Source organism: Danio rerio, chromosome 14, assembly GCF_052040795.2.
Source record: "Danio rerio strain M-AB ecotype USA chromosome 14, GRCz13ab, whole genome shotgun sequence".
Lineage (NCBI taxonomy): Eukaryota > Metazoa > Chordata > Actinopteri > Cypriniformes > Danionidae > Danio > Danio rerio.
This window is the reverse complement of record NC_141034.1, coordinates 30,178,423-30,204,105: the sequence shown is the minus strand read 5'-3', so window position 1 is coordinate 30,204,105 and position 25,683 is coordinate 30,178,423. Positions and strand designations below refer to the sequence as shown.

General features: G+C 34.9%; 1 protein-coding gene across 2 annotated transcripts; it reads left to right on the top strand.

Moving 5' to 3' along the window:
* Window positions 1-2,281: 2,281 nt before the first annotated feature.
* On the top strand, window positions 2,282-24,154 carry mtnr1al (melatonin receptor type 1A like). 2 transcript variants are annotated; one of them, XM_087280103.1, is made up of 2 exons: window positions 2,282-3,133; window positions 20,411-24,154. In XM_087280103.1, exon 2 carries the CDS (start codon window positions 20,545-20,547, stop codon window positions 21,178-21,180), a length of 636 nt encoding a protein of 211 aa, XP_087136229.1. In that variant the 5' UTR covers window positions 2,282-3,133; window positions 20,411-20,544; the 3' UTR covers window positions 21,181-24,154. The 2 variants fall into 2 exon arrangements, with proteins under 2 accessions (XP_087136229.1, NP_001153381.1); NM_001159909.1 differs by having other exon boundaries at window positions 2,951-3,137; window positions 20,411-21,180.
* The last annotated feature ends 1,529 nt before the right edge of the window (window positions 24,155-25,683 follow it).

Genomic DNA, 25,683 nt, shown 5'->3' with positions numbered 1-25,683 from the left:
TTACAAAAATGAATGAATATTTCAGGGGGGTTAAAACAACATGAGGGTGCAAATTTAATAACACCCTTTTTATTTTTGTGTGAACCAACCCTTTAAAACATAGGTCTCAAAATCGATTCCTGGAGTTCCACAGCTCCGCACAGTTTATCTCCGACCCTAATCAAACACAGTTGATCAAACTATTCAAGGTGTACAAGACTACTTAGAAACTATTAAGCAGGTGTGAGTTGGAAGTGGTTGGAGCTAAACTATGCAGAGGCCCTCCAGGAATTGAGTTTGAGACCATTGCTTTAAAGCTTGCGCTTGAATCTCACTTATGACAAATAGGATATTATGACTTGCAATATTTTGTTTAAATATTCTTATTTTATCCAGGCTTTAAGTGCTTGTCTGAAGAGTAGTAATGTCACTCTGGATGTAGTGCATGACAAGCTCTGTTGAGTTTTATTGGAATCTAAATTTTGAACGTCATCAATTCAGATTTGAATCTAGCTTACTCTTGACGTCAGGAATAGACTTTATGTTATTTTTTTTACAACTAAAAGTGGCTATTGTTTTTTTATTTATTTATCAGGAATTACATCTCCAACAGTAAAAATGTGCGTTATTGATATCAATAATTATGTCACTACACTGTAAAAAAATAAATAAATGAATAACGTACAAAACACTGTCAGAATAAAAAATGAAGATAATCTGTTAAAAAAAAACCCCTGTAATTTCTTGTTCTATAATAACAAGTTATTATTGTCATTTTACAGATTTTAATTGTAATTGTACAGGTTATTTATGCCATTTTATTATTGCATTTATAATATGCCATATACAATTATTACTGCAATTACACAGATTATTACTATCATTTTACATATTACTTTAAATATATAATTTATTAATGTAATTAACAAAGTAAAGGGGTAAAATGTGGCAGAGTAAAGGAAACCGCATCGTAAAGCTCACTAAACAGTTTGACTCAGAAACAATGTGACTGTGTGTGTTGAGTTTATAGTCCTTAAAATCAGTCCATAACGATCTTCTCACTGTGTGTGTGTGTAATCAGTCAGAATTAGGAATCAGGGTGTGCGAGGTGCATGCTGGGAGTTGTAGTTCGTTAAAGTAATGTGTGTAGTTTTTTAGCGACCCGAAACCGCTCGATCACTGCTGATAGTCACAGTTCGCATTAAAAATATAGTTGTAAAATAAACATTTCATGGTTCACAGTGCATACATTATATGCAGCCTACAAACAATAGGCTATTATTTGACTTTGTTGACCCCACGTTAATCTTATGTTTACTATCTTCACTAGAAACAATTTGACTGAATATTTGTTTCCCTATTTTTACAGAAATAATCTGTAAATAATAACGTGAAATTATGTGTTACTCTCTAAAAATACATAAAATTTCCTTTAAAAAGCAGAAAAACATTGTAATACCAAACTACCAGTGATAACTGTAAATGTAATGTTAGAATTTTTTTTTATTACAGAACATATCTGTAAAACAATGGGTATTTCCCTATGAAAAAACTGGAAAATTCTATAAAAAATACAGACAATTACCTGTAAAATAACGATTATTTACATTGTACATACACACACACACACACACACACACACACACACACACACACACACACACACACACACACACACACACACACACACACAAACACACACACACACACACACACACACACACACACACACACACACACACACACACACACACATATATATATATATATATATATATATATATATATATATATATATATATATATATATATATATATATATATATATATATATATATATATATATATATATATATATACATATCCTGCATTTACAATATTATAACCATACCCCTAATACACAAATTCAGAAAACAAATGTATTGACTGGCTTATTACCTGCCTTAAGATAATGGCTGTTTATTAATACTTATAAAATATTATCTTATTCTACAGTAATAACTAGCAATAACTCTACATTAAAATAAAGTGTGAATTAAATTCAATTTCTGATAACCAGAATTAGCATTTCATGTTTTATATTTCAGGTCCTGCAAACTATTAAAAGTTAAATCAACTTATAGAACTACAATATTTCATTGAGAAATATTTTTAAACAAACACCTGCAGAAATCAAGATTTCCTCTTTAACTAACTGTGCTAACTGCGACAGTATTGTTGATATCAAGAAGTTCACTTTTTAAGTATTGACAATTCCCATTTCCAGTATCCAAAATTCACATCCTGGCACGGAGTAGAAGTCAGAACAGAGCAGCGCGATCTTGTGTGCAGCTGCTAATTGGGACATGACAGTGAGCTTCAACTGCGCGTGCCAGCCTGGAGGCATCAGGTGCCCTCACATGATCAGCACGAACATCCTCAGCATCAGCATCCAGCATCACACAGAGGCAACATGCGGATATAAAGAAGACAGCTCCATGGATCTCCCGCTGCGTTTCACGGTGGTAACCAACTGAGAACTTTTTAACTTTGGGAGGCGCTTATCCAGCCTTTATCCGCCGGCGACTTCTTGGAGTGAATGAAAGACGCGAGGCAAAGAAATGAGTGAATGGACATGACTTTTTTATTTCATGTGCACATGAATCACCCGTGTGAATGGGCGTTTTGTCAAGAACAGCGCGCTTCACAAGTTCTCATGATCGCAGGATTACAAACGTCCCTCCAGTTATCAGGATTTTATGTCAGCAAATGAGTTTGAATTGCAGCAGTTTTATTTAACACGCTACTTACATTAAAGCAGTCATTATTTTTATATCGCATCCAATTCCTCCAATGGCAGCTGTAAGAGCGCACGGCTGAACTGGAGCTCTACCCGCCGCTGCTAGGTGTCTGGATGCGCCCGTTGCGCGGTAGATGCGCGTGGCACGGAGGACCGGACCCCTCGCCGCTGTCCTGTTATGATGAATTGAGGATGGTGGAGGGAACAGACGCCCCATTGAAGAACATTTCGACAGGAAATCGCGATATCAAGTACCTCTCCTTCCCCTGGGTGGTGACTTTACTCTCCAGCGTTCTGATCACTACCATTGTAGTAGATGTTCTGGGCAACCTGTTGGTCATTGTGTCAGTCTTCAGAAACAGAAAGCTCAGGAAGGCAGGTAAATGTCTTCATCTCTTTAATGCATCTTGCTGACGGTGATTTATTCGTGATTTATTTGTCCAGGACTCTGTGCATCACGTTATTAGAGATATCTCTGAATGAGCCACAACAGAGCATCTTGATTTTATTTGTGTTTTATCGACAGAGCAGTGACTAAATAATTAGTTTGCAACAATTACATTAATTAAGAGCATTTATTTCTAGTATTATTTGTCTTGGTAACCTTGAGATGAACTGAACAATGTGCAAACCTTCCTCCAAAACCAGTAGAGTCTAAATTAATTAAAAAGCTGATCAGTCTGACTAAGACCACCACATTAGTCAAGACAGGTTTAATTTGTTCTTCTTCAGTATAGTGTGTTCAACATTTATATTTGTATTTTTGAACTTTTTCTTTATACTTTATATAATGAAATGTATAAAACGATACAATTCACCAGGTTTATTATTATTAATAATCAATTTAATCTTACTACTACTACTACTACTACTACTACTAATAATAATAATAATAAAAGAAGCAAACCACCTTAATATTAATCAACAATAATATTTTTCATTATTATTAATCATCATTTTAATATTATTATTACTACTAACAACAACAACAATAATGCATATAAAAAAAAATGCATTCCCAATGGTTTTGCAAATTAAAAGGCCACAGATTTTCCATCTTCGGGCTAAAATAAAATTAATAAATAAAACACAATAAACCTAATTTTGAATAAAGTCTGAAATAATGATTCATTTTGCCAGCAATGCTTTTGCACAAAGAATCATTACTTTCCTGTGATCGCAATTGTTTAAATACACAGTGTGGTATTTATTATTCATAGATCCATTATTAGAGCACCAGTAACTGATTATCTGGCTGTCTCTGCTCATTATTTAAGATTCAGATGCAGCGTAATTGACTCATCAACTGTTTCCAGACCATCAGCTGCATGATCACATGAGGTGTCAAACTGAAAAAGACAAGACCAAAAGCATGCAGGTGTGCAGCTGCTGTATGAAAGCTTCTGCATGCTGCCCTGTTAGAGTTGTCAGTTTGTTGGTGGCGTGAGCTGCAACATCTCAATCTACCTGAGGCCACTGCTCTTATCTCATGAACACAGCACAGACTGACCTTTTCCTTTTGGAGATTGACGCTTTAAGTGCTTCTAAGATGCAGTCATTTTTTTCTGACCAACTAATGATTGACCTTTAAACGATTCAAGAACTGAAAAACAATGAAGACAAATGTGATACTTGTCCTAATGAGCTCAGCCTCAGATTCTTTTTTTCATGAGAAGTTTCTAACAGAGTTTAAAGTGAGACACATGTGCTGCTGACAGATACAGGTCTGCTAAAACACCATGCTGCCTTTGAGATAGCTGACTAAGTAGTTCTTTACTCATTCTGTTGATCTTAATCTTATTTAGAAGTAAAAGGGATTGTGGGTTATATTGTCAGTGGTTTGTCTGGAAATGGAGCCATTAAGAGCATTTTAATGCAGGAGCTCTGAATGTGCTGGCAGTGATACAGGTTCATGAACTCCTGACACACCTCCAGTAATTAGAGCTCCACTGTTTTGCTGTGAAGTGATGTGAGTGCATGTTTTAGAGATGCTCTCATAACATTTACACATCATTTGATAATTTTTTTTTTTAAAGCACTTTCAAATGACAGTTCACTTTGCTCAATGTATTTTCTTTTCAAAGTTTTCTAGATATATAAACAATATGAACAAGGTTTTTACTTATGAATTACAGATAATATGATTATTATCCTAAGTGGTTCTTTAACCTGATGCAAAAACGTTAACTCTAAATGTTCTTAGATTTACACTTTAATTTAAGATGCAATTTATTTACCTTCAGGCCATATACAATATTTTTCATCAGTAAAGCATGAAAGATGACTAACTGAAACTATTGTTCTTGGTGGTACATAAAATCAATACTTTAGGTGTCAAAAAACAAGACAAATACAAATTAAAAAACATATACAGGCACAACAAAATTATTACTTCTACTTCCTGAAGATATATTGACGTTATATGGAGTGAAATGATTAGTCTGTGCAAGATACTGAATATTTTATCATAAACTTAAATCAACAGCCTTGGCAAACAGTCCCAAGCGCGTTCACACAAGCATGCACACACATAAAATTAAAGACTATAGCTTCTGGCCTGAGGGTGAATAAATTAGTAATTTTTACCCTTAGGTTTATTGAGGAGTCTAAAACATTCCATTAGTTAACTAGCAATTGAGCAATGCATTTGTTACTTATTTAGTTATATTTTGTAACATACAGTAGTTATGAAAAATGTACAATTTGAATTGTTAGAACTTGACGATATATGCATAAACGATATATCAATGGGTCTGTGGTGTGTCATGTGATACATTTGTGGCCCTGTTTCCAGTGGGTGGTACAGTACGGTACAGTTTGGTAAGGTTCAGAAGCGTGCGCATCTATATTTAAAATAACAAACTTTTTGAGCTGATGATGAGAACGTGCGTGTGATGATTGAAGATCTTCTGATACTCGATCCTTTCAGTAGTGGACAAAGCGAGAGTGAAGTACGAAAAAACAGAGGAGCAAATGATTCTTTCAGCAACCTAGAACATAAACAAACTGCCTTAACTACTACCATCACCTTTTAGACTGTTATGAACTCTGAATGACAGAATTACTTTCTAACAAGAAGTTATCTGTGCTGATGAAGATTAAAGATGCAGATGAGAGGTTTGCACTGACTGATATGTTGTGTTGTTTTTGAAACCAAATAAGCACTAAATGTATGCTGTGTGTAGTTTTTTTCTGTAAATGGTGACATATCAGACTGTGAGGTGCTGTATGTGTTCATATATGTTGCATTAATTAATTTATTTTATATAATTGCAGACATTATAGTAGGCTATTTCGCATTGTAGATCTGCAGTCATAATCAAATTGTTCATAGAAAGGTTAGTAATGAACAACAAGTATTTTTGTGTATAAAGCATCTGTTTTGTGAGAGGTGCACAGAAGTACAGCTTTACTTTGAGCGAGATTTCCTCAACAAAAATGACGGCGACTGAAACTTTCTGTCATACACCACGCCCACCATTGGTACCCTTTTGGCAGTGGAAATGCAAGCCTGATAAAGGTGACTCGTACCGACCCACACCGTACTGTCCCAGTGAATGGAAACAGGCCATTGATTCATTGTTTTGGAAACTATAAAGCAATGTATTTTATTTAACAGTAACTTTAAAAAACCTTGCTATGAGCCAGAAGGAGTATTTAAATCTTACGTTTAAAGACAGTAATTAAATAATAGCAAATGCTGAAATCAACTAATATAAATGTTAGAAGTATTCTTATTATTATAACTAACATGGTTAGCAAATGTTAACAAATCAAACCTATGATGTTATTAAAATAGATATATAGATAATAGAATTATAGTGGCAGTTGAGAGGGGTCTGGCTGCAGACGGGGTGCAGATGCAAGCTGAGCTGCATGCAATTAATGCACACACCTAACCCCGCCCCTAACCCTACCCCTAAGAGTGACATCACTAGCTCCACTGAATGTGTTGGGTCTGGTATTGCATGTCTGAGACTGCATGTTTTAGCTTGCATATGCAAGTCTGTAGTCAGATATGATTGCGCAGGTGATTGCCTTCTATAAAGGCGCCATTTACAGTACATACTAAAATCTAAATCTTTATGTGTTCTTTCATTGTAAAAACATACAGTTAAAGGTTACTCATCTGATGAGGGTTACCAAAACAAAATATTCAATTTAATACTGTGAATTTGGATCAAATTAGTTTTAAATGTGACAATTTATTCCTGAATTTCAGACTTGGTGATGCACAAAAATCCATTTGTGTCCCATTTCTGTCATATAGTTTTCATCAATAGCCTATACATTCGTTTATCTCTCAGTATTCTTTACTTAAATTTTTTTAATACTCAAGTTTTATCAACTTTATAGGTTTATGTAACTATGATGTTGTGACATCATATCTCATTACGTCTGTTGGGAAATATACGTCAGGTAGTATTTTAAAATGTATGTTTCTGCACAGAATGTTTAGGCTGTGAGAGTTGCAGAAACATCAAGGTATTGTCTAGTTGTTTAGCATGAACCATATCTTACTTGTGAATTGAAAAACCTGAGATGAGAGAGTTGAAATGCGCTGCAGGTTAGCACATAAAGAAACCCTAACAATTTTAGAAAACATCCATTTGAAAACACACGTGCACTCACATTTTCACAACATGTGCAAAAGCAGAAATGTGCACAAATAAAATGTGTCAAGGGACCCTAAAAAATGACCAACCCAATTGTTTCTTGTTAAAAGTCAGAGGTGAGTTTTTTTTGATTACTTGCATGTCCTGATTGTACAGTTTCTTGTTGTTTGTATATTTTTAGCTTGAAAACTCTCTGATCTCTGACTTGTTGCTCTAAGCAAGAAGCAGCCGGGTTCATGATTTTTTGGGGTCCTCCATCAAATTTTCATTGTGGTTCGTTTGCCATATTTGCAGTGTATATCTGTATTAGCATGTGCTGTATAAATTGTTAGTGTTTTTCCCAACACAGGCTCGTTGTGTATAAATAACCCTGTCTATATTTCAGGGGAGTGCGAATTATGTAGGTTTGTCTTGCTGCATTTTCTTTTTAAAATGAATGCTATAGGGTGTTCCTTTTCACACTAACAATGTACTACTTACCTCCATGTGGAAGGCCTTTCTGGTGTTACCAGTTTCCCCAGTAGCTTGCCAAGTACACCAAAGGACTTCGGACACAATGCTGAGTTGATTGCAGCAACAGAGTTCGAGTTCGGTAAAGAATGGTTCCAGAAACCAAGTAAAACAAAAGCAAAAAATAAATAAATAAACGAGAGGCTGAAAACGTGGTAAAATCATGCAGCCGCAACAGTTTTTTTTCTAGATTGCTTTTGAAAACACTATCCATTGGGTTTAGGAAAGGGGTGGCTGGTTCAGTCATTCAGTTGACAGCAAGCTGGCCTGGTTGGCTGAAGTATATATTGAGCCCTCTGTTGAATTTTTGCAAGAAGAGATCATCATAAAACGTACACAGCAAGCTCTGGATTTACAAAAACAAAATCTGCAAGCAAACGTACCTCCAGTTATGTATTTACAGTAACTGTCACCAGAAATGTAGACCTAAGTACATATCCATGACCCTGGGTTGGTTTTTCTATATGCATATTTTTCCAAACCTGCAGTATGTTTGAGTTATTTCAACCCCGGTAAAAACCCCAAAATTAATCAAATATGAAACAAATTCAATTTCTTGATTAAAGCTGAAAAAAGGTGCCATTTTGGCTCAGGTTATTTCACTGTTGATTCAGTTCAGTTTACTATGTAGAGTTTGATGTATTTGGCTTAACCATCATTAGGTGGCTGGCCAGTTTTTTGACTGTTCTAAAATATATAAAAAATATATAAGCTCACCAGATTTTTCTCATTAAAAGAGTTGTTTAGCAGTGAGGTTAACTATTCTAACTATTATTTAATTATTCTTCAAGGATATTAACCAGAAGATCTGTATGACAGCCTGAATTTACAAGGAAATGTAACTATTTCACTTTTTGTCAGTTCAGTGGTTAATTCGTATGAATTTGTATGAGTTTAGTCGTACGATTTTAAAAAAGGAGGCGTGGCACCCACCCCACCTCTAAACCCAACTGTCATTGGGGGATAAGCAAATCATACTTAATTGTATGCATGAGACTGTACGAAATCATAAGGAAGACTAAATCAAAAAGCTATGAACTGCAGTGAGATTGTGTTGGTATGTAAAACAATACTTTATACTCGTTACAACACATGATTTGACCTAACTACAACACAGTTATTTTGGATAGATCTCACCTATACGTTTCTGTAGGCGATTTGGTTCACACCTTTTCAAATGCAGATACGTGTTTGCATATGAAACAGGACACACAATCTATCAACTAAATCAGGTGACAGAAGTGACGAAAACGCTGACACGCTATACACCTCCATGAGAGCAGAGTTCATTTGAAGAACAATCCAGTCTATCAAAATTCACACGTCCGTCAGTAAAAAGTCTACTTTGATCACCTTACTGAACTCCCACAACAACACCCCAAGCTTATTTCAAAATGATAGCCTGTAGGCATGGATTTACATGTGTCCTGTCATCCCAAATATCTGTCGAGTGAAAGCAGGTGATCTGTGAATAATTGTGCAGTGATGCCTGTGCATTTAAAAAAACAACTACAATATTAAAGCCCACCTGTTTTACTATTTTAAAGATTCATATTTTTCTTTCGCAAATAAAATCCATGTACAAACATCTAAATTTAAAATCCAGTTTGTTCAAGAATCTGGTCTCTATAAACGTTGCTATTCTGAGAGCTCTGTTTGGATTGATCAGACAGTCAAGTCTATTGTGATTGGCCTACACATAGCACACAAAGCACATTTCAAAAAATAAATAAATATGAAAATATCTGAAGTTCAGCTCCACAGGCTTCCCTGATACACAGTGACACAAACAACATATTTCTAACATGTCATCAATGCAAAACAAACTCTTCCAGGCCTGTAATAACATGTAGAAATTGTTTGTGTGCAGCCAACGAACACCACAGGCTGGTATTATGCAAATCAGTGACAAATTTGCTTCAAACTTCCATACATTTTTTATAGAAAGTAACACTGGAATTACAGCTTATTTCAGGCAGCTCAGAATTGCTTCTTTCCTTTGGGTGACTGCAACTCCATTCATTGAGCACTTTGCAGACCTTTTACACTCTCCAACAGCTACATTACACTCATGACCGGTAATATCCGAAAAAGCATAATAGGGGCACTTTAACAATCTCTTTTTCATCTCATTTGTCACCTTTGTAACAGAGATAAAGTTGTGCGTCTTGCTCAACCGACATTTTCACACACCACTGGATCTGAATAGCAGATCATTCATAGTCAATCAGCCCAACCTGGCCCTAATTTCTGCAGCGTGACTACTGTGAAGAGAAGCACCATTATCATGTCCTCTACTTCATCCAAACAGACAGTTTTCAACAAGTGTTTTTTTTTTCTTCCTCCATTTTTCAAATAAAATCTGAACAAAGAACACTTTCAAATGATGACATATAAACAAAATACATGCAGTAGATACCATGGTCACTAGATACAATCTTAAATCTCTTTACATTTGATAGTTCTGTTAAAGGTTACAAACAACTCACAGAAATCCTTCATCTTATCACGACAGATATCGATTAAGTGGATTGAAAATAAAACTAATTAATTTGTCCCAATGAACTTTAAGAATTTTTCCAACTCATATAAAATAAGTAGTTTGAACAGGCAGCAAAAGTAATTTTTGAGTGTATCTCACAAAGTATTATTCATAAATCTCCTTTGAGGGAATTTCAGATACATATACTGTAGATAAATACAACACTTTGGTTCCCAAATACAACATTCTTTTTCTTCTCAACCACCTTCCCCAATATGATTTTTTTTATTGTTGTCTTAATAGTGCAGTACTGTATGTAAGTTTGACACCCAGTGGTTGAACTCAGTATTGCACTCCTGGATCAAAACACATGAAAGCGCATGTTGCCAGATTGAAGACACCAACAGCAGTGTTTGTGCCTGACTGTCGATTTAAGACTGTAAAAAAAATAAATAAAAAAAAAAAAAAAAAAAAAAAAAAGCATGTGAAAAACTTGGAAAGAGTTTTTGTTCTAGCCAAAACCTGGAATTTATATTTTAGAAATGGCTTATATTTCTTGCAGCTGAACAACAGAAAGCTATGACAATTATAACCATTTAACATGAGATTTATTGACATACTACTGAAAGCAGCAGCAGATAGTTTACCTCAGATCTTATAATCATAAGTTATAGGTAAATCGTTTGAAATTGAACTTTAGAACTGTGACTCAGTGCAAGACAACCAATATCAGTTATTTAGCATGTACATTTAATTAATTTAAAGAGGTTTAATATTTATTAATTAAATTATAAACCTTACAATTTTGTTGGAGTGCAATAAGTCCACTATTCTATGCTTCTGAATGGCTGTATTTAAATTTCTGTCATGTTTTTGTCTGATGTGAATCCCATCATGAAGCGTGTTGTTAGGACACAGTTTTACAAAATGCTACCTGCTGACCTAATTTTTACATTCATAATATTTACATAGTTTTCTAATTTATAACCACCTTGTGTGGAACTCTGAATCTGCGTCTCATTTCGAAATATGCTATATACATTTGTATTTAGGTCGTGGACACAGACTTTGAGAACCTTTCTGACAAAATTAATAAAATACACAGTTTACCACCAAGGCAACCCAGGGTGCTGAAAAATAATGGGCTAAACTGGCATTGGGCGAGTTAAATTATCAAAACGAAGACAGATATAATCTGACTTTAGCATCTGACTTATCTGATATCTGACTTTAGCATTGTTTTTCAGATAAACAATTGTAAGAGGATAAATTATCATATGCACTTGTTTATATGACAAAACATGTCTTTTTGACTAAAGAAGGTCCATACTGACTCCAAAGGCAGATACTGATAAGATCAGGGCCTGATATGTGGATTTTGGGGGTTTTACGATGTGGTCACATGTTGATTGGTCTGTTTGAATGTCTTAGCATTTGGGCTTTAGTCACATGGTCAAGAAAGATACAAACTCTGGTGTAAAACTCTGCTCTGTCTCTTTACCTGGTCTGCGCTCACCTGCTCTGCTCCTCTCCTCCTCTGGAGTCTATCTTCTCTGCCTCTTTGAGGCCTACTCTCTTTGTCTCTCCCTCCCTTTGTCTCTCCTTCTACGTCTGGTAACTTTAATTTCACATTTAAGCTGGGTACAATTTATATAATGTTTTTTATCATTTCATATTTTATCATTTTATACAGTTATTTTGTGATTAATTCAGTTGTAACCATAGAAAATTATTGTTATTAAATCATCTCATTTTCAAGTATGCAAATTACTTTTGATTTAACATCAACAGTTAATTGTTCCATATTGCAATGCAATACAATCACATAATATCAACGCTGTCCACCATTTATAGCTATTAATATTGCTCTTATTTCTGTTTTTGGTATGAGATAGCAGAAGAATGGTTTGACTAGAAATGTACAATTTGTTTACCATCAATACTGATAACTTTTTAGTCATACGGCAGAACTACAAGTTGAACCCATGTGGTTAAAATCCATTCACAAGTATGCTCACTTAGCATGTTTCTTAAATTCTTAAAAGGATCAGTACTTCTGTATTATACACCTTCTTTACAATATCATGCCATTCATATGCAGACATTCCTTGAGCCATTTCTTTGTAATGGCCTTTTTATTAGTCGTTAGTAGTGTATTAAGGAGGAATATATAATTTTGGGGGGGATTTTTGAAGAATAAATTTCCATGTTCATAGTTTTAAAGTTCTAATACAGATTCAATCCCATAACTGCATTTATCTCTCACTATATATATATCGTTACAGTAGGTTTGAATAACAATACATTCCTAAACTTTTCCATATTTTCTCTAACATTCATCACTGTTTTGATTTCTACAATAGTTTGAAAATATTTAGCTTTAGGTGTTATGAGTACAAGTAAATTTACAAGTAAATTAAATTATTTGGGTCATTTCAATGAGTCTTTTTCTGAGCTCATATTACATAAAGCACAAATGAAGTAACAAAGGTAGAATTTATTTATTTTATTATATTTGCCACCTATTGATTGAGCTGACAAGCAGAATTCTGGTCAGAAAATGCCAACGAATTAATTAAAAAAAGACTGAAAATGTGATGAGTCCAGTCTCCCACACCCTTAGGACCACCACTAGAGGAGGGTGAAATTTATTCGCAATAAATGTGTTGCTCACGTACAAGCCAGGCCGACACGTGAGGGATTAACTCAGCTGGATGGAGACTCATGTGCTCAGTAATTCAAAGAATTCATTTCATTGCCTCCAGTCAGAGACATGGATGCAGAAGTCAATGCAGCACTTGTTTAATGAACCATCTTGTACCTGGAGTGTTGAAAAATGCAATTTTAAATAGATATCGAATCTTGAGATAAAACAATTCCAATAGAGTGGTGACGTGAATCTGAAATTTATTTATGAACATCAGCCTGCTTAGGTAGGTACAACCCAAGCATTCATGTTCAAAGAGCTCTTCGGGCAACAGACGTGATTTAATTGTTTCGTTAGATTTTATAAGCCCAATAATGTTAATGCAAAAACGAGCAAATCCCTTTATTAAAGAGTAAAGACCAATCAATCATCTTCTAAAGTGTACAATCTTTAGCTTCATAAGGTACAACAGAGAGCACTGGAACAGAGAATGAACACAATGCTCAAATATTACAAGATCCAATTATACCGTGTAGGTCATTGCTTTGAACTCTCTGGATTTCTCTGGAGAGAGTTTGATATTGATATTTACAGCAAACGAGGTTTATTTGTGACTCATATCAAGCATGTCTGTTTGTTTTGGGCTTATCACACAGATTGGGTTTTGTCTCTGGCATTTTAGCAAAACTAAAGAAACATAATCCACACATGGAAAAGCAACACGGCTGTTAATTTCGCATACACCACAGAGGCCAATAAAAGACTTGACTATCCAAGTGTAAGACTGTTAACTGCTAATTGAGGTGATTTGTATGATTACAAGCTGTTTTCGGGTCAGTTTCTCTATTCGTTTGGTATGAAAATGTTCATCATATGCAAATTGCAAATTCTAATTTTGGATGATGGATTTAATGTCTCAGTATGTTGTAAAGTTAAAGGTAAAGTCGGTGATGGTCTTCAGAAAAATTTTGTTGTTGTGCTGGTTGAAAGTCTATTGATATTCCAAAAGTAATGATTAAAGTAAATTATTTAAATGTATTTATATGTATTTTATGTATTTTTATGTATTTATATTTATTTATATGTATTTATATGTCCAATTAAAATTTGTCAGGCCGATAATTCCTATTATTCTGATAAGTAGCCCAAACTACATCTGAGCACCTGTTTACGCAGATCCGCCGTTTGCATGTGCAGGTGAGGCACATTCATGTGCACAAGAGAGAGACAGTGATATAAACAAATGCTGGTTAAGTCCTGAATCAGTATTAAAGTTAATTTTGCACGCTGGAGAAAGGATAACACCATGGCTGAAGTATTTCTATTAGACAGGTAATAGCCCCTTTCACACAGTAATACTGGTAAATACCCAGAAGATTTCCGGAACGACTTTAAATAATTAAAAAAAAGTGATGTTCACAAAGGGTAGAACGTTTCGGAATTTTTCCGGAAAAGTCCATTTACACATTTATTCCAAAATACTGGTTAATTCAGACATCATTGACCGTAAATGAGCTCTAAGCGGCTGCACTTGTATTTGTAAACATAGAAGGGGTTGGGCTTTTGTTGATGGTTTCACTTTAATTGCTTTGCTTTTTAGCTGCTTTGTCCCAGATATCTAGAAGCGAGAACCGCGACTAAATGTTTACACATTTGATTACATTACAAATTCTGTGGATGAATTATTATTGTGAACAACTTCGACGAAAACATACGGAGGAACACTTTCGCATGTCGATATGTTAATAATATGTGTATGTGTGTGTGAGTCTGAATGTTCTGATTGGCTGGAGCTGATGGTCATGTTAGTGTTCTAAGCGTGAACGTGCTCTTTCTGGCAATTTTCCGTTCTGCGCAGCATTCTGGCAAATCACCAGTAATGTCACAACTTCTCTTTCTGAAAAATTGCTGGAAAGAATTTACTTATATTTTCAAAAAGAGGCTGTTCATACATGTTTACCGGCAAATTTCCAGAAAGGTATGTAAGTGTCAAAAGAAGGTAATGTCATGTTTTAAAAGTATTTTAGTCCCCCAAAGCTGATGTAGATTTTGTTGTTTTGAATGGGATATATGCACAGAAGTGTTGTTCAGCCACTGAAATCTTCCGGCGAAAGATTGATGTGACTATTTTCAGTTTTATAAGGGACCTTTTACCGCATAGATAATGTAGATTTTTATTTAGTTGAACATCAAAACATAAGTAAATAGCGCTATTCTGCATAGCCTGCTTTACTGAGCTAAAGTTTGTTTTATATTCAGATTGGTACATTTTTGAACAATGACAACCTGTGACGCACTCCCTATATTGTTTATCATGATTCATTCATTAATTTTCTTATCAGCTTAGTCCCTTTTATTAGTCTGGGGTCGCCACAGCGGAATAAACCGCCAACTTATCCAGCACATTTTTAAGCAGCGCATGCCCTTCTTGCCACAACCCATCTCTGGAAAACTTCCACACACTAAGGACAATTTAGCTTACCCTATTTACCTGTACCACATGTCTTTGGACTGTGGGGGAAACCGGAGCACCCGGAGGAAACCGGAGCGAACGCAGGGAGAACATGCAAACTCCACACAGAAACGCTAACTGACCTTCTTGACCTTCTTGCTGTGAAGCGACAGCACTACCTACTGTGCCACTGCGTCGCCTTATTGTTTACCATAATGCTACTTTGAATATTCAGTTTGAAAGAGCATGGCTTAGTAATAAGTGTAATTCCTGTACCTCACCTGCCAAGCACTAAGCATACAGTAATCGCTTTACTTTTTCATTTGGAATTGTGGTATTATTAAGTACTATACAGGCTTCTAACTGGTGAATGACATGATCTAGTGGGTTGTCTGCTGTCATCTTGTGGGTGCGTTTTTATGAAATCAGGAGGCGTGGCTTTGGATGACAGGGAAGGGACTGTGTTTTCAAAGATATTATGCTAACGGATAGCATTTTGGCAGATCACCTACTGCACCTTTAATCTTTAATACTTGGAGAAAGTTGGATAGAATATACCTAGCAACCAATTACACTAAGCTTTATATAAACTATATATAACTATATCAAAAGATTCCAAAATACACTATAAGATATTGTGGTTCTTAATTTCTAATTGGCATTCATGATTTTATGGTAAGCATTTATCATCCTCATAACCTTTTTATTGCACATAAGGTGCTTTGGATCATTAAAATGTATCTGAGAAATGAATGGTTCTAAAAAAGTTTGATTTAAAGTCTGCATGAACTGGAAGCGATAATGAGAATTTTTTTGAGTTTGTTTTTGTACTTCTAAACTTAATGGAATATTAATTAAGGGGCGGGACTTTCTTTGCGCATTATTTCCTCATAGCAAAATTTTGGTAAGAGCGGCGTGGTTAAGGATATTAATTTGCAATTGCTATGGAACCCTCAGTTTGATGTCAACAGCAGGACCATCACTCCAAAGGTAGAGGCAAATGGTCAAATTTTGATTAAAGTTTTTTTTTTTTTTCAGTTGATTAACTTGCATGTATTATTGTTCACCTTTACAGGTAAACAATAATACAAACAAGTTAATGTGAGCTAGCAACAAACTGTACATTTATTATGGATTTCAATCTTTTTGGGGTGAACCAAAATATGCCACTCTTGTATGCTATCACTGCAAAAAGCCTTTTTAGAAACCGCTTTTAAGAGTTTAGAAGAATTTCTGGTTCAAAAAAGTTTCTGCATTTACAAACTGAAGCCAACTCCATCATGCTAACAAGACATTAAAACATCATGTTTACCTATAACAGCGCGAGTGATTTTACATTTTAGATGGATTTTAATGTTTTTTTTGTGAAATCAAAATATGTAATACTTTTATGCTCTCTTTAGAAACATTTTTTTTAGAGTACTGAAGAATTTCTGAGTTCAGAATGTGAAAGTTTCTGCATCTACAAGCTGAGGCCAACACAAACATGCTAACATGACATTAAAACGACAAGCCTGGCACCAATCCCAAATCCAGTAGCACACTACATGTGCACTTTGTAAATTGACAATGACAGTTGTGTGTCTGTGTGACCCTTAAAGTCCTAACATTCCTTTAGTGATGCCTCCTTTGCAGCCACTATGTGCCCTCAACAGTACAGTCAAAGCGGCATCACGTCACTAAAAGTACAGATTCATAAGAAGGCCGCAAAGATTTAAGGTCCCATTTGGGATTGGGATTACATTCTGAAGGGCTTATCCCTATGCCCTTATCCCTTCAAAAGGTGAGATCATTAAAAGGATGAAGAGTGTAGGGGACCAAAGATAAAACTATTCCTTTAACCGTGTCCTAACAACACATGGCTCTAGAGACAAGATTCTAGAGACAAACAATTTTGCTGTCCATACAAGACTCTATGCAACAGGAACATTTTAATACCAGAGCCATTCAGAAGCACAGTATGGTGCATGGCACTCTCGATGAAATGGACAGGTTTATAATGTAATGAATTTATTTTGAACCCCATTAACAGTATTATAAATACATTCTAAGTAACTGATATTGTTGGTTTGCACTGTTCATAGTAGCGTTCATTTTTAAACCACACGCTTGTAATAGTATATTCAAGATCTGAAGTAACTTACAAATAAAAAAAACAACAACAATACAAAACAAAGTTAAGAAATATAAAGAAACCAATATTGTTTCCAACTATGTTTTTTACAACAATGTACAGTATATTATACTGGTTTTTAAATTAGATACTCAGTGTGTCATCGTCATGAATGGTGAGGACAAAAACTAACAACATGGAAAAGATACCTTTTATCATTAGTTGCAGTGTTGCGTGTTGTTAGGACAAGGTGTTACACAAATTTATGTTTCATCTTGCATCACTTGCCTCTCAAATTAAATGTGCGCAAACAAATCCATGGGAGTGAAAATCTAAATCTTTATTGCCAAAGTGCCCTTTGTGAAGTGGCCCTTTGCCATTAATGTTTTTACTCCAAAGTCCCATTCAGGACTGGATTTATGTACTGTAATTTGGAAAAGAGCTCTTATTTTTAGACAATATACATTTTTAATGCATGTTCATCCATTGCCTGAATTGATATGAATCACTTTAAGTTGTTTTTTTCACATTTTGTATTCTGTTTGTATGATCTGCATATGTCGCAGTAAAGCTGATGTTCATGGACTTTCATGAAAGAAAAGCTTTTTGGTAACACTTTAGTATAAAGACTAATTTTCACTATTAAGTAGTAGCTTATTACCTGCCTATTATTAAGATTTTGGTTTTTGATTACTTAAAACATATTCTGTATGATCTTATTCTACATCTCTTGACCTACCCAATACCTAAACCTACGTACCACCTTAATAACTATTATTAAGCAGTAAATGTGCAGCTAATTTTAAGGTAAAAGTCATAGTAAACAGTTTGTTAAGAGCAAGAATTGTACCTTAAAATAAAGTGTGACCAAGTTTTGATATTAATTATGTGAATTTAGTTCAACTTTGTCATGAGATTGGATCAGATTTTTGCATAACTGCAAACTAGATTTTGACAGGTTAAAAGGTAATTTCACCACAAGGATATTTCTGTCATCATTTATTCAGTGTCTGAATGCTCCAAATTCATAAAACGTTTGTTCCTCTTTAGAGCAAAAATTCTGATATTTTTCAGATGTCTGTGCTTTTAATGAAATTCTCTTCAGCAAAAAAACACCAATATGCAAATAGGTTTAAGAATATATATAATCATGAATTTAGGGTGTCACGGTGGTGCAGTGGGTAGCATCATCGCCTCACAAGAAGAAGGTCAACGTTTCCAGCACTGGCTGGGTCAGTTGGCATTTCTGTGTGGAGTTTGCATGTTCTCCCATGTTTGCGTGGGTTTCCTCCGGGTGCTATGGTTTCCCCCCACAAGTCCAAAGACATGAGCTATTGGTGATTTAAATAAGCTAAATTAGCCATAGTTACTTTGTGTGGATGCAAGAGAGTTTCCCTGTGTTGGGTTGCAGCTGTAAGGGCATCTGCTGTGTAAAATATATGCTGGATAAGTTAGCGGTTCATTCCGCTGTTGCGACCACTGAAGAATAAAGGGACTGAGCCGAAAAGAAAATGAATGAATGAATGTTTATGAATTGGTTTTTTTTTTTTATTTCATTCGCATTCAACATTTGATCAGTGAACAATGTTTACTTCAAATTACAATCAAATTTAGTCATAAGTTCAATCATGCTTGCTTGACGAGCAAGAATCAGTGACGTTCATTCTTATGTGTCAGGTTTGGTTGATCTTCTGTTAGTATTCACTAATCAATGTCATTATATTTGGAAAAAAGGCCTAATTAAATTGATAATTTATTCATTTGTTCATTTTCAACTGATTTTTCGGGGTCGGGTCACGGGACAGCAGTCTTAAGAAAAAAACCCTAGACACTTCCTCCAGCTCCTCCGGGGGGGATCCCAAGGCGCTCCCAGGCTAGCCGAAAGACATATTCCCTCCAGCATGTCCTGAGTCTTCCCCGAGGACTCCTCCCAGTGGGGCATGCCTGGAACACCTCCTTAGGTAGGCCTCCAGGAGACATCTGAAACAGATGCCCGAGCCACCTCAGCTGACTTCTCTCAATGTGGAGGAGTAACGACTCTACTCCAAGCTCCTCCTGGGTGACAGAGCTCCTCACGCTATCTATAAGGGTGCACCCTGCCACTCTGCGAATGAAACTCATTTCAGCTGCTTGTATGCGAAATCTTGTCCCTTCGGTCATGACCCAAAACTCATGACCATAGATGAGAGTAGGAATGTAGATTGACTGTAAATTTAGAGCTTTGCCTTTCGGTTCAGCTCCTTTTTTACCACCGCCGCACCAATCCACCTGTCAATCTCACATTCCATCCTTCCCTGACTCGTGAACAAAACCCTAAGTTACATGAACTCTTCGACCTGCGGTAAGGACTTTCCACCATCCTGGAGATGGCAAACCAAATGAAATGTTTTTATAATATAAAGCATTTACATACATTCATTAGACTTGGATCAAATGGCTTGATTCAGAAAGATTTATTAAATTATATAAAGATTTAAAGGAACCTTAGAGGGAAAGAAATCCCTCACAAATCTTTAAAGATGTATTAACTTGTGATCCAAACATGAGCAGGACTTTTTGGTGTTTTTAATGACATGAACGTGAATAATTGATACAAATTTAAGGGTAAAACAAACTCAGTAAATAATCCTAAAAAACAATAATGTTGCTAATGTTGACATACATTTGAATGCACATTTGAGCATTCATTTTGAACACATTTGCAATGTTGTGTCTATACTCTTTCTTCCATGCTTGTAATATGTTTGAGAGCCTATTTCTGATATTGAAAATGCCATTTTTATTGCTTCTCTACACTAAGCACTTAAATAGTTTTTTCTCTCTTCTTTACAGGAAATGCCTTTGTGGTGAGTTTGGCTATAGCAGATCTGTTAGTGGCCATCTACCCCTACCCGCTTGTCCTGACCGCCATCTTCCACGACCGCTGGATCGCTGGTGATATTCACTGCCAGATCAGTGGCTTCCTGATGGGGCTCAGTGTGATCGGCTCCATTTTCAACATTACAGGCATCGCCATCAACCGCTACTGTTACATCTGTCACAGCCTTAAGTACGACAAGCTCTTCTCCAACAAGAACACGGTATGCTACGTAATCCTGGTCTGGGCGCTGACTGTATTGGCAATCGTCCCGAACTGGTTTGTGGAGTCTCTGCAGTACGACCCACGTGTTTTCTCATGCACTTTCGCCCAGTCGGTGAGTTCACTTTATACCATCATGGTGGTGGTGGTGCATTTTATTGTGCCCATCGGCATCGTCACCTACTGCTACCTGCGAATTTGGATCCTCGTCATTCAGGTCCGCAGACGAGTCAAGCCTGACAGTCGGCCTAAAATCAAGCCTCACGACTTCCGGAACTTTCTGACTATGTTTGTGGTGTTTGTATTATTTGCTGTTTGCTGGGCTCCGTTGAACTTCATAGGCCTGGCAGTGGCCATCCACCCTAGACTGGGTCAATCCATACCTGAGTGGCTCTTCACTGCCAGCTACTTCATGGCGTATTTCAACAGCTGTCTAAATGGCGTTATATATGGAGTGCTAAACCACAACTTTCGAAAAGAGTATAAAAGGATTGTACTCGCTATTTTCAAGTTTAATTGTTGAGTTTTCACTATGAGACAAGCACTGTGTCTTTCCTGAAACCTGTATGTTATTCAAAAGAGATATACTTATGTGTGTATTGAGGAATCTTGCAATGCAATTTTTTTCATTTTATTGTTTGAATATTTCTTATACCAAATTCTGACACATTCTAAGTCATTGTACGTACATGCTTAAATTTGCACAGAATGATGTTTGGGTTACATACATTACATTACATTATTTAAATAATACACTACCTGACAAAAGTCTTGCCATCTATCCAGGTTTTAGAAACAACAAATAATAACTTGAATTCTAGTGGATCATTTGGTATCAAGAAGTGGGTAATATGAAAGGCAAAGCCCTCTAGATTACATATATTTTACCAAAATAAGCATGATCATGCCTTGAAAGAATTAATATTTAGCTGAGCTTGGAGGACTGCATCAATATTTAGCTGAGCTTGGAGGACTGCATCCATACATCTCTGCAGTGACTCAAATAACGTAGTAATAAAGTCATCTGGAATGGCAAAGAAAGCGTTCTTGCAGGACTCCCAGAGTTCATCAAAATTCTTTGGATTCATCTTCTTTGCATCCCCAATAATTTTACCCCTAACATGCTCAATAATGTTCATTACTGGTGACTGGGCTGGACAATACTCCAGCACTTTGACCGTCTTTGCTTTTAAGAACTTTGATTTAGAAGCTGTGATTGAGAAGGAGTGATATCTTGCTGAAGAATTCGCCCTTAATGAGCAGCACAAATGTCTTGATACCTCAGGCTGTATGTTGCCATCCAATCTGCAGGTCTTTTACACGCCCCCAATGTAACCCCAAACCATTATTTTTTCTTCACCAAACTTAACTGATTTCTGCGAGAATCTTGGGTCTATGCGGGTTCCAATAGGTATTCTGGAGTATTTGTAATGATTTGGATGCAGTTCAACAGATAATTCATCTGAAAAATCTACCACTTTTCCAAATGATCAACTTGAAGTCAAGTTATTATTTTTCGATCTTACAACTGTGATCGAAGACAAGACTTTTGTCAGGTAGTGTCTTTTTTTTAAAAATCAAATTACTATCTAAATGTGAAAGATGGTATCACACAACTGTGCAAAACTTTTGACAATGTCCATTTGAAAAAAAATATATTTCTACATTTTATTTCATTTGCTGAATATCTGAATGTGTACTGTATTTGTTTTTGTGTTGAAAAGAAAAAACCTATTTAATGCCTAAAATGTAGTCTAAAAATCAAAAATATATTTTCTCAAATATAAAGATAGATAGCTATATAAAACATATACTGTGAAACAAATCCATAATTTTATGGTTTATTTCTGGCAGCTAGGGTGCCGGAAAAAGAAAAAACTTTAAATAACGGCTGTTAAATTACAGAAATTTACTGTAAAATAACAGAGGTTTAATTACAGAAATTTAAGGACATTTCAGTAATTTAATGTCCGTTTTTTATGGTAAATTTCTGTAATTTAACGGTGGTTATTTTATGTTTTTTTTTTCTGTGACCCCAGCTGCTGTAAATAAACTAAAATTATGGATTTTTTTAAATAAAATAAAACATTATTTTCTCAGATGCAATTGCTTTAAAGGGATACTTCACCCAAAAATGTAAATTTACTGACAATTTACTTAGCCTCAACTGGTTCCAAACCTTTAATAATTTATTTCTTTAGTTAAACACAAAAGAAGATATTTTGAAGAAATCTAAAAGCCTAAAACCCTTGTCTGCCAGACTTGTAAAAACAAATATTACGGAAGTCAAGGGTTACAGGTGTTCAGCTTGCTTTAAATATCTTCTTTTGTGGGAAAGTCAAACCAGATTAGAACAAATGAAGGCTAAGTAAATGATGAAATCATTTACAGGGATATTTCACCCCAAAACTTAAATGAAGTAATGTCGATATAATTTGTATTGTCCTCCTCATGGTGTTTAATTTACTTGTTAAATATTTGACTTTATTGGAGAAGGATCTACCAGAACAATTAGCGAATATTTGAAGTACTAATGGAGCTTATCGGTTCATTATTGTTATTAGGAGACCATAAGAGGATTTTCAGGTTATAATTAGTATTATGATTAAACCTAAATCTACATATCATTTCATCTCGATTTAATGAACTTAATCAATTAAAACAGTTTTATTGGGGTCACAGAAGTCACATACAATTGGAGAGTCTTGGTATTTACTTTTAACAAGAAAATAATTCTATGTTATGAGTCAATTAAAGTACAAAGCATATATTGATGAGAATATAGAATGAAGATTTTAATCGATTTCATTTGTGAGCATATTTCTGTGGGAGTTATGCCTAGTGAGTTTAATGTATTATCTGATACCTCAATTGCAAAACAGAATGTATGATTTACTATATTTTACACAAATATATAGAAATGAGCTCTGGCTAAAACAAAGTCAGCGTGGAAACTTACAGTGGTTATTAATCTATTAGAATCACAAACTTGAATGTTGCAAAAAACCGCACAAGAAATAAAATGTTTTCCTGAGTGTTGCAACGGAAAGCACTTCTATGTGTCCTATACAAATACTTGTGTTTTTAAGTGTAAAAGTGGAAAATCCAACTGTAATGCTGTAATCTCCACTCTGCACATTCTTTTCTGATCAAATATTTATTAAACAGTCATATTTTTATATGTTGACATTCCTATGAATGCACTGGGAATCAAGAGTGCTGCATTCGTTCTCAGTGCAATGTTAAATAGTGCTAATAAAATGTAATCACTGTGTCTAACTGTGCAATTTTTTTAAGACAGACAATTATATAAATATTATGCATTTTGGGAAAAGAAACTTTCTATTTTTTTCTTTATATGTACAAAGAAACTTTTTCCTGACATGTGGTTGTTGAACACCAGAAGTACTTTTTTGACAAGACGTATGTTATTTTCTGCGCCCTCAAGTGTTTTATGAACAATAAATACTCACAAGTCAAGACACGTTATAAACTAACACTTGCCCAAGGCGCTTTTCTTTATGGTGTGCTGCCAGTCATCATTATCCATTCAGAGCAGGTTTGGTAAAAGAAAACGTATAGATCTCTGACAGGGAGCTCTGTGGGTCACAGAGGACAAATAGCTCGTAGATGGTAGATTTATGCCTCGGGGTTTGAGGATAAAACAGGGAAACATGGCACAGATGCTGAAGCTCACAGAAAGCCCAAATCACAGTTAAAGACAGCCTAACACTGTTTAAAGGGATAGTTCACTCAAAAATCAACATTTGACGTGATCACTCACCCTCAAGCTATCTGAGATATATGTGAGGTTATTATTTGCTTCAGCAGAGTGTTCAAGAAGATTTTTAGATGAAATCACGGCTTGTGATTCTACCAGCAGTGTGAGTATAGAAAACTGTACAGGCAAAACAAAATGAATACATTTACATTAATTTATTTATAAAGCAGAAGCTTTTATTTAAAACAAAATCCAAATAGATTTTATTTAAAATTATTTAAATAAATGAATTTGTACTTTTTTGTTGAACATTTCTAATATAATGCCTAAAAATGTTTTGAAAATATTATTTGAATATAAAATCACACACAACACACATTCAATATATATACAGTTGAAGTCAGAATTATTAGCCTCTCTCCCCGTTTTTTCCCCTCAATTTCTGTTTAACGGAGAGCAGATTTTTTTTCAGCCATTTCTAAACATAATAGTTTTAATAACGCATTTCTAATAATATTATAAAGATATTTTATCTTTGCCATGATGACAATAAATAATATTTGCCTAGATATTTTTCAAGACACTTCTAAATAACTTAAAGTGACACTGAAAGGCTTAACAAGATAATTAGGTTAACTAGGCAGGTAAGTTATTGTATAATGATGGTTTGTTCTGTAGACTATCTAAAATATATAGCTTAAGGGGGCTAATAGTTTTAACCTTAAAATGTTTTTTTTTTTTTTTTAAATGAAAAACTTTTTATTTCTAGCCGAAATAAAACAAATAAGACTTTCTCCAGAAGAAAAAATATTATTAGACATACTGTGAAAATGTCCTTGATCTGTTAAATGTCATTTGAGAAATATTTTTAAAAGAAAAGAAAAAAATTCATGGCGGGCTAATAATTCCACTTTTATATTATATTATTATTATTTAAATTTAACAATATATATCCATGTTTTAAAACAATGTCATATGGATTACCTTTTTTATTGTCCTCCTCATGGTGTTGCATATACATGTTGAATAGTTGATTTTATTGGCAAAAGATCTAACAGAACAATTAGTGGATATTCAAGGTACTAATGAAGCTTATCGGTTCATTATTATTATCAGGAGACTATAAGAGGAATTTCAGGGTAAAATTAGAATTATGATTAAACCTAAATCTACATATCATTTCATCTCAATTTAATTAACTTAATTAAATCAATTTTATGAGGGTCATGAAAGTCACATATATTTGAAGAAACTTATTTAATTTTAAGTAAGAAAATATATCTATGTTAAGAATCAGTTAAAGTT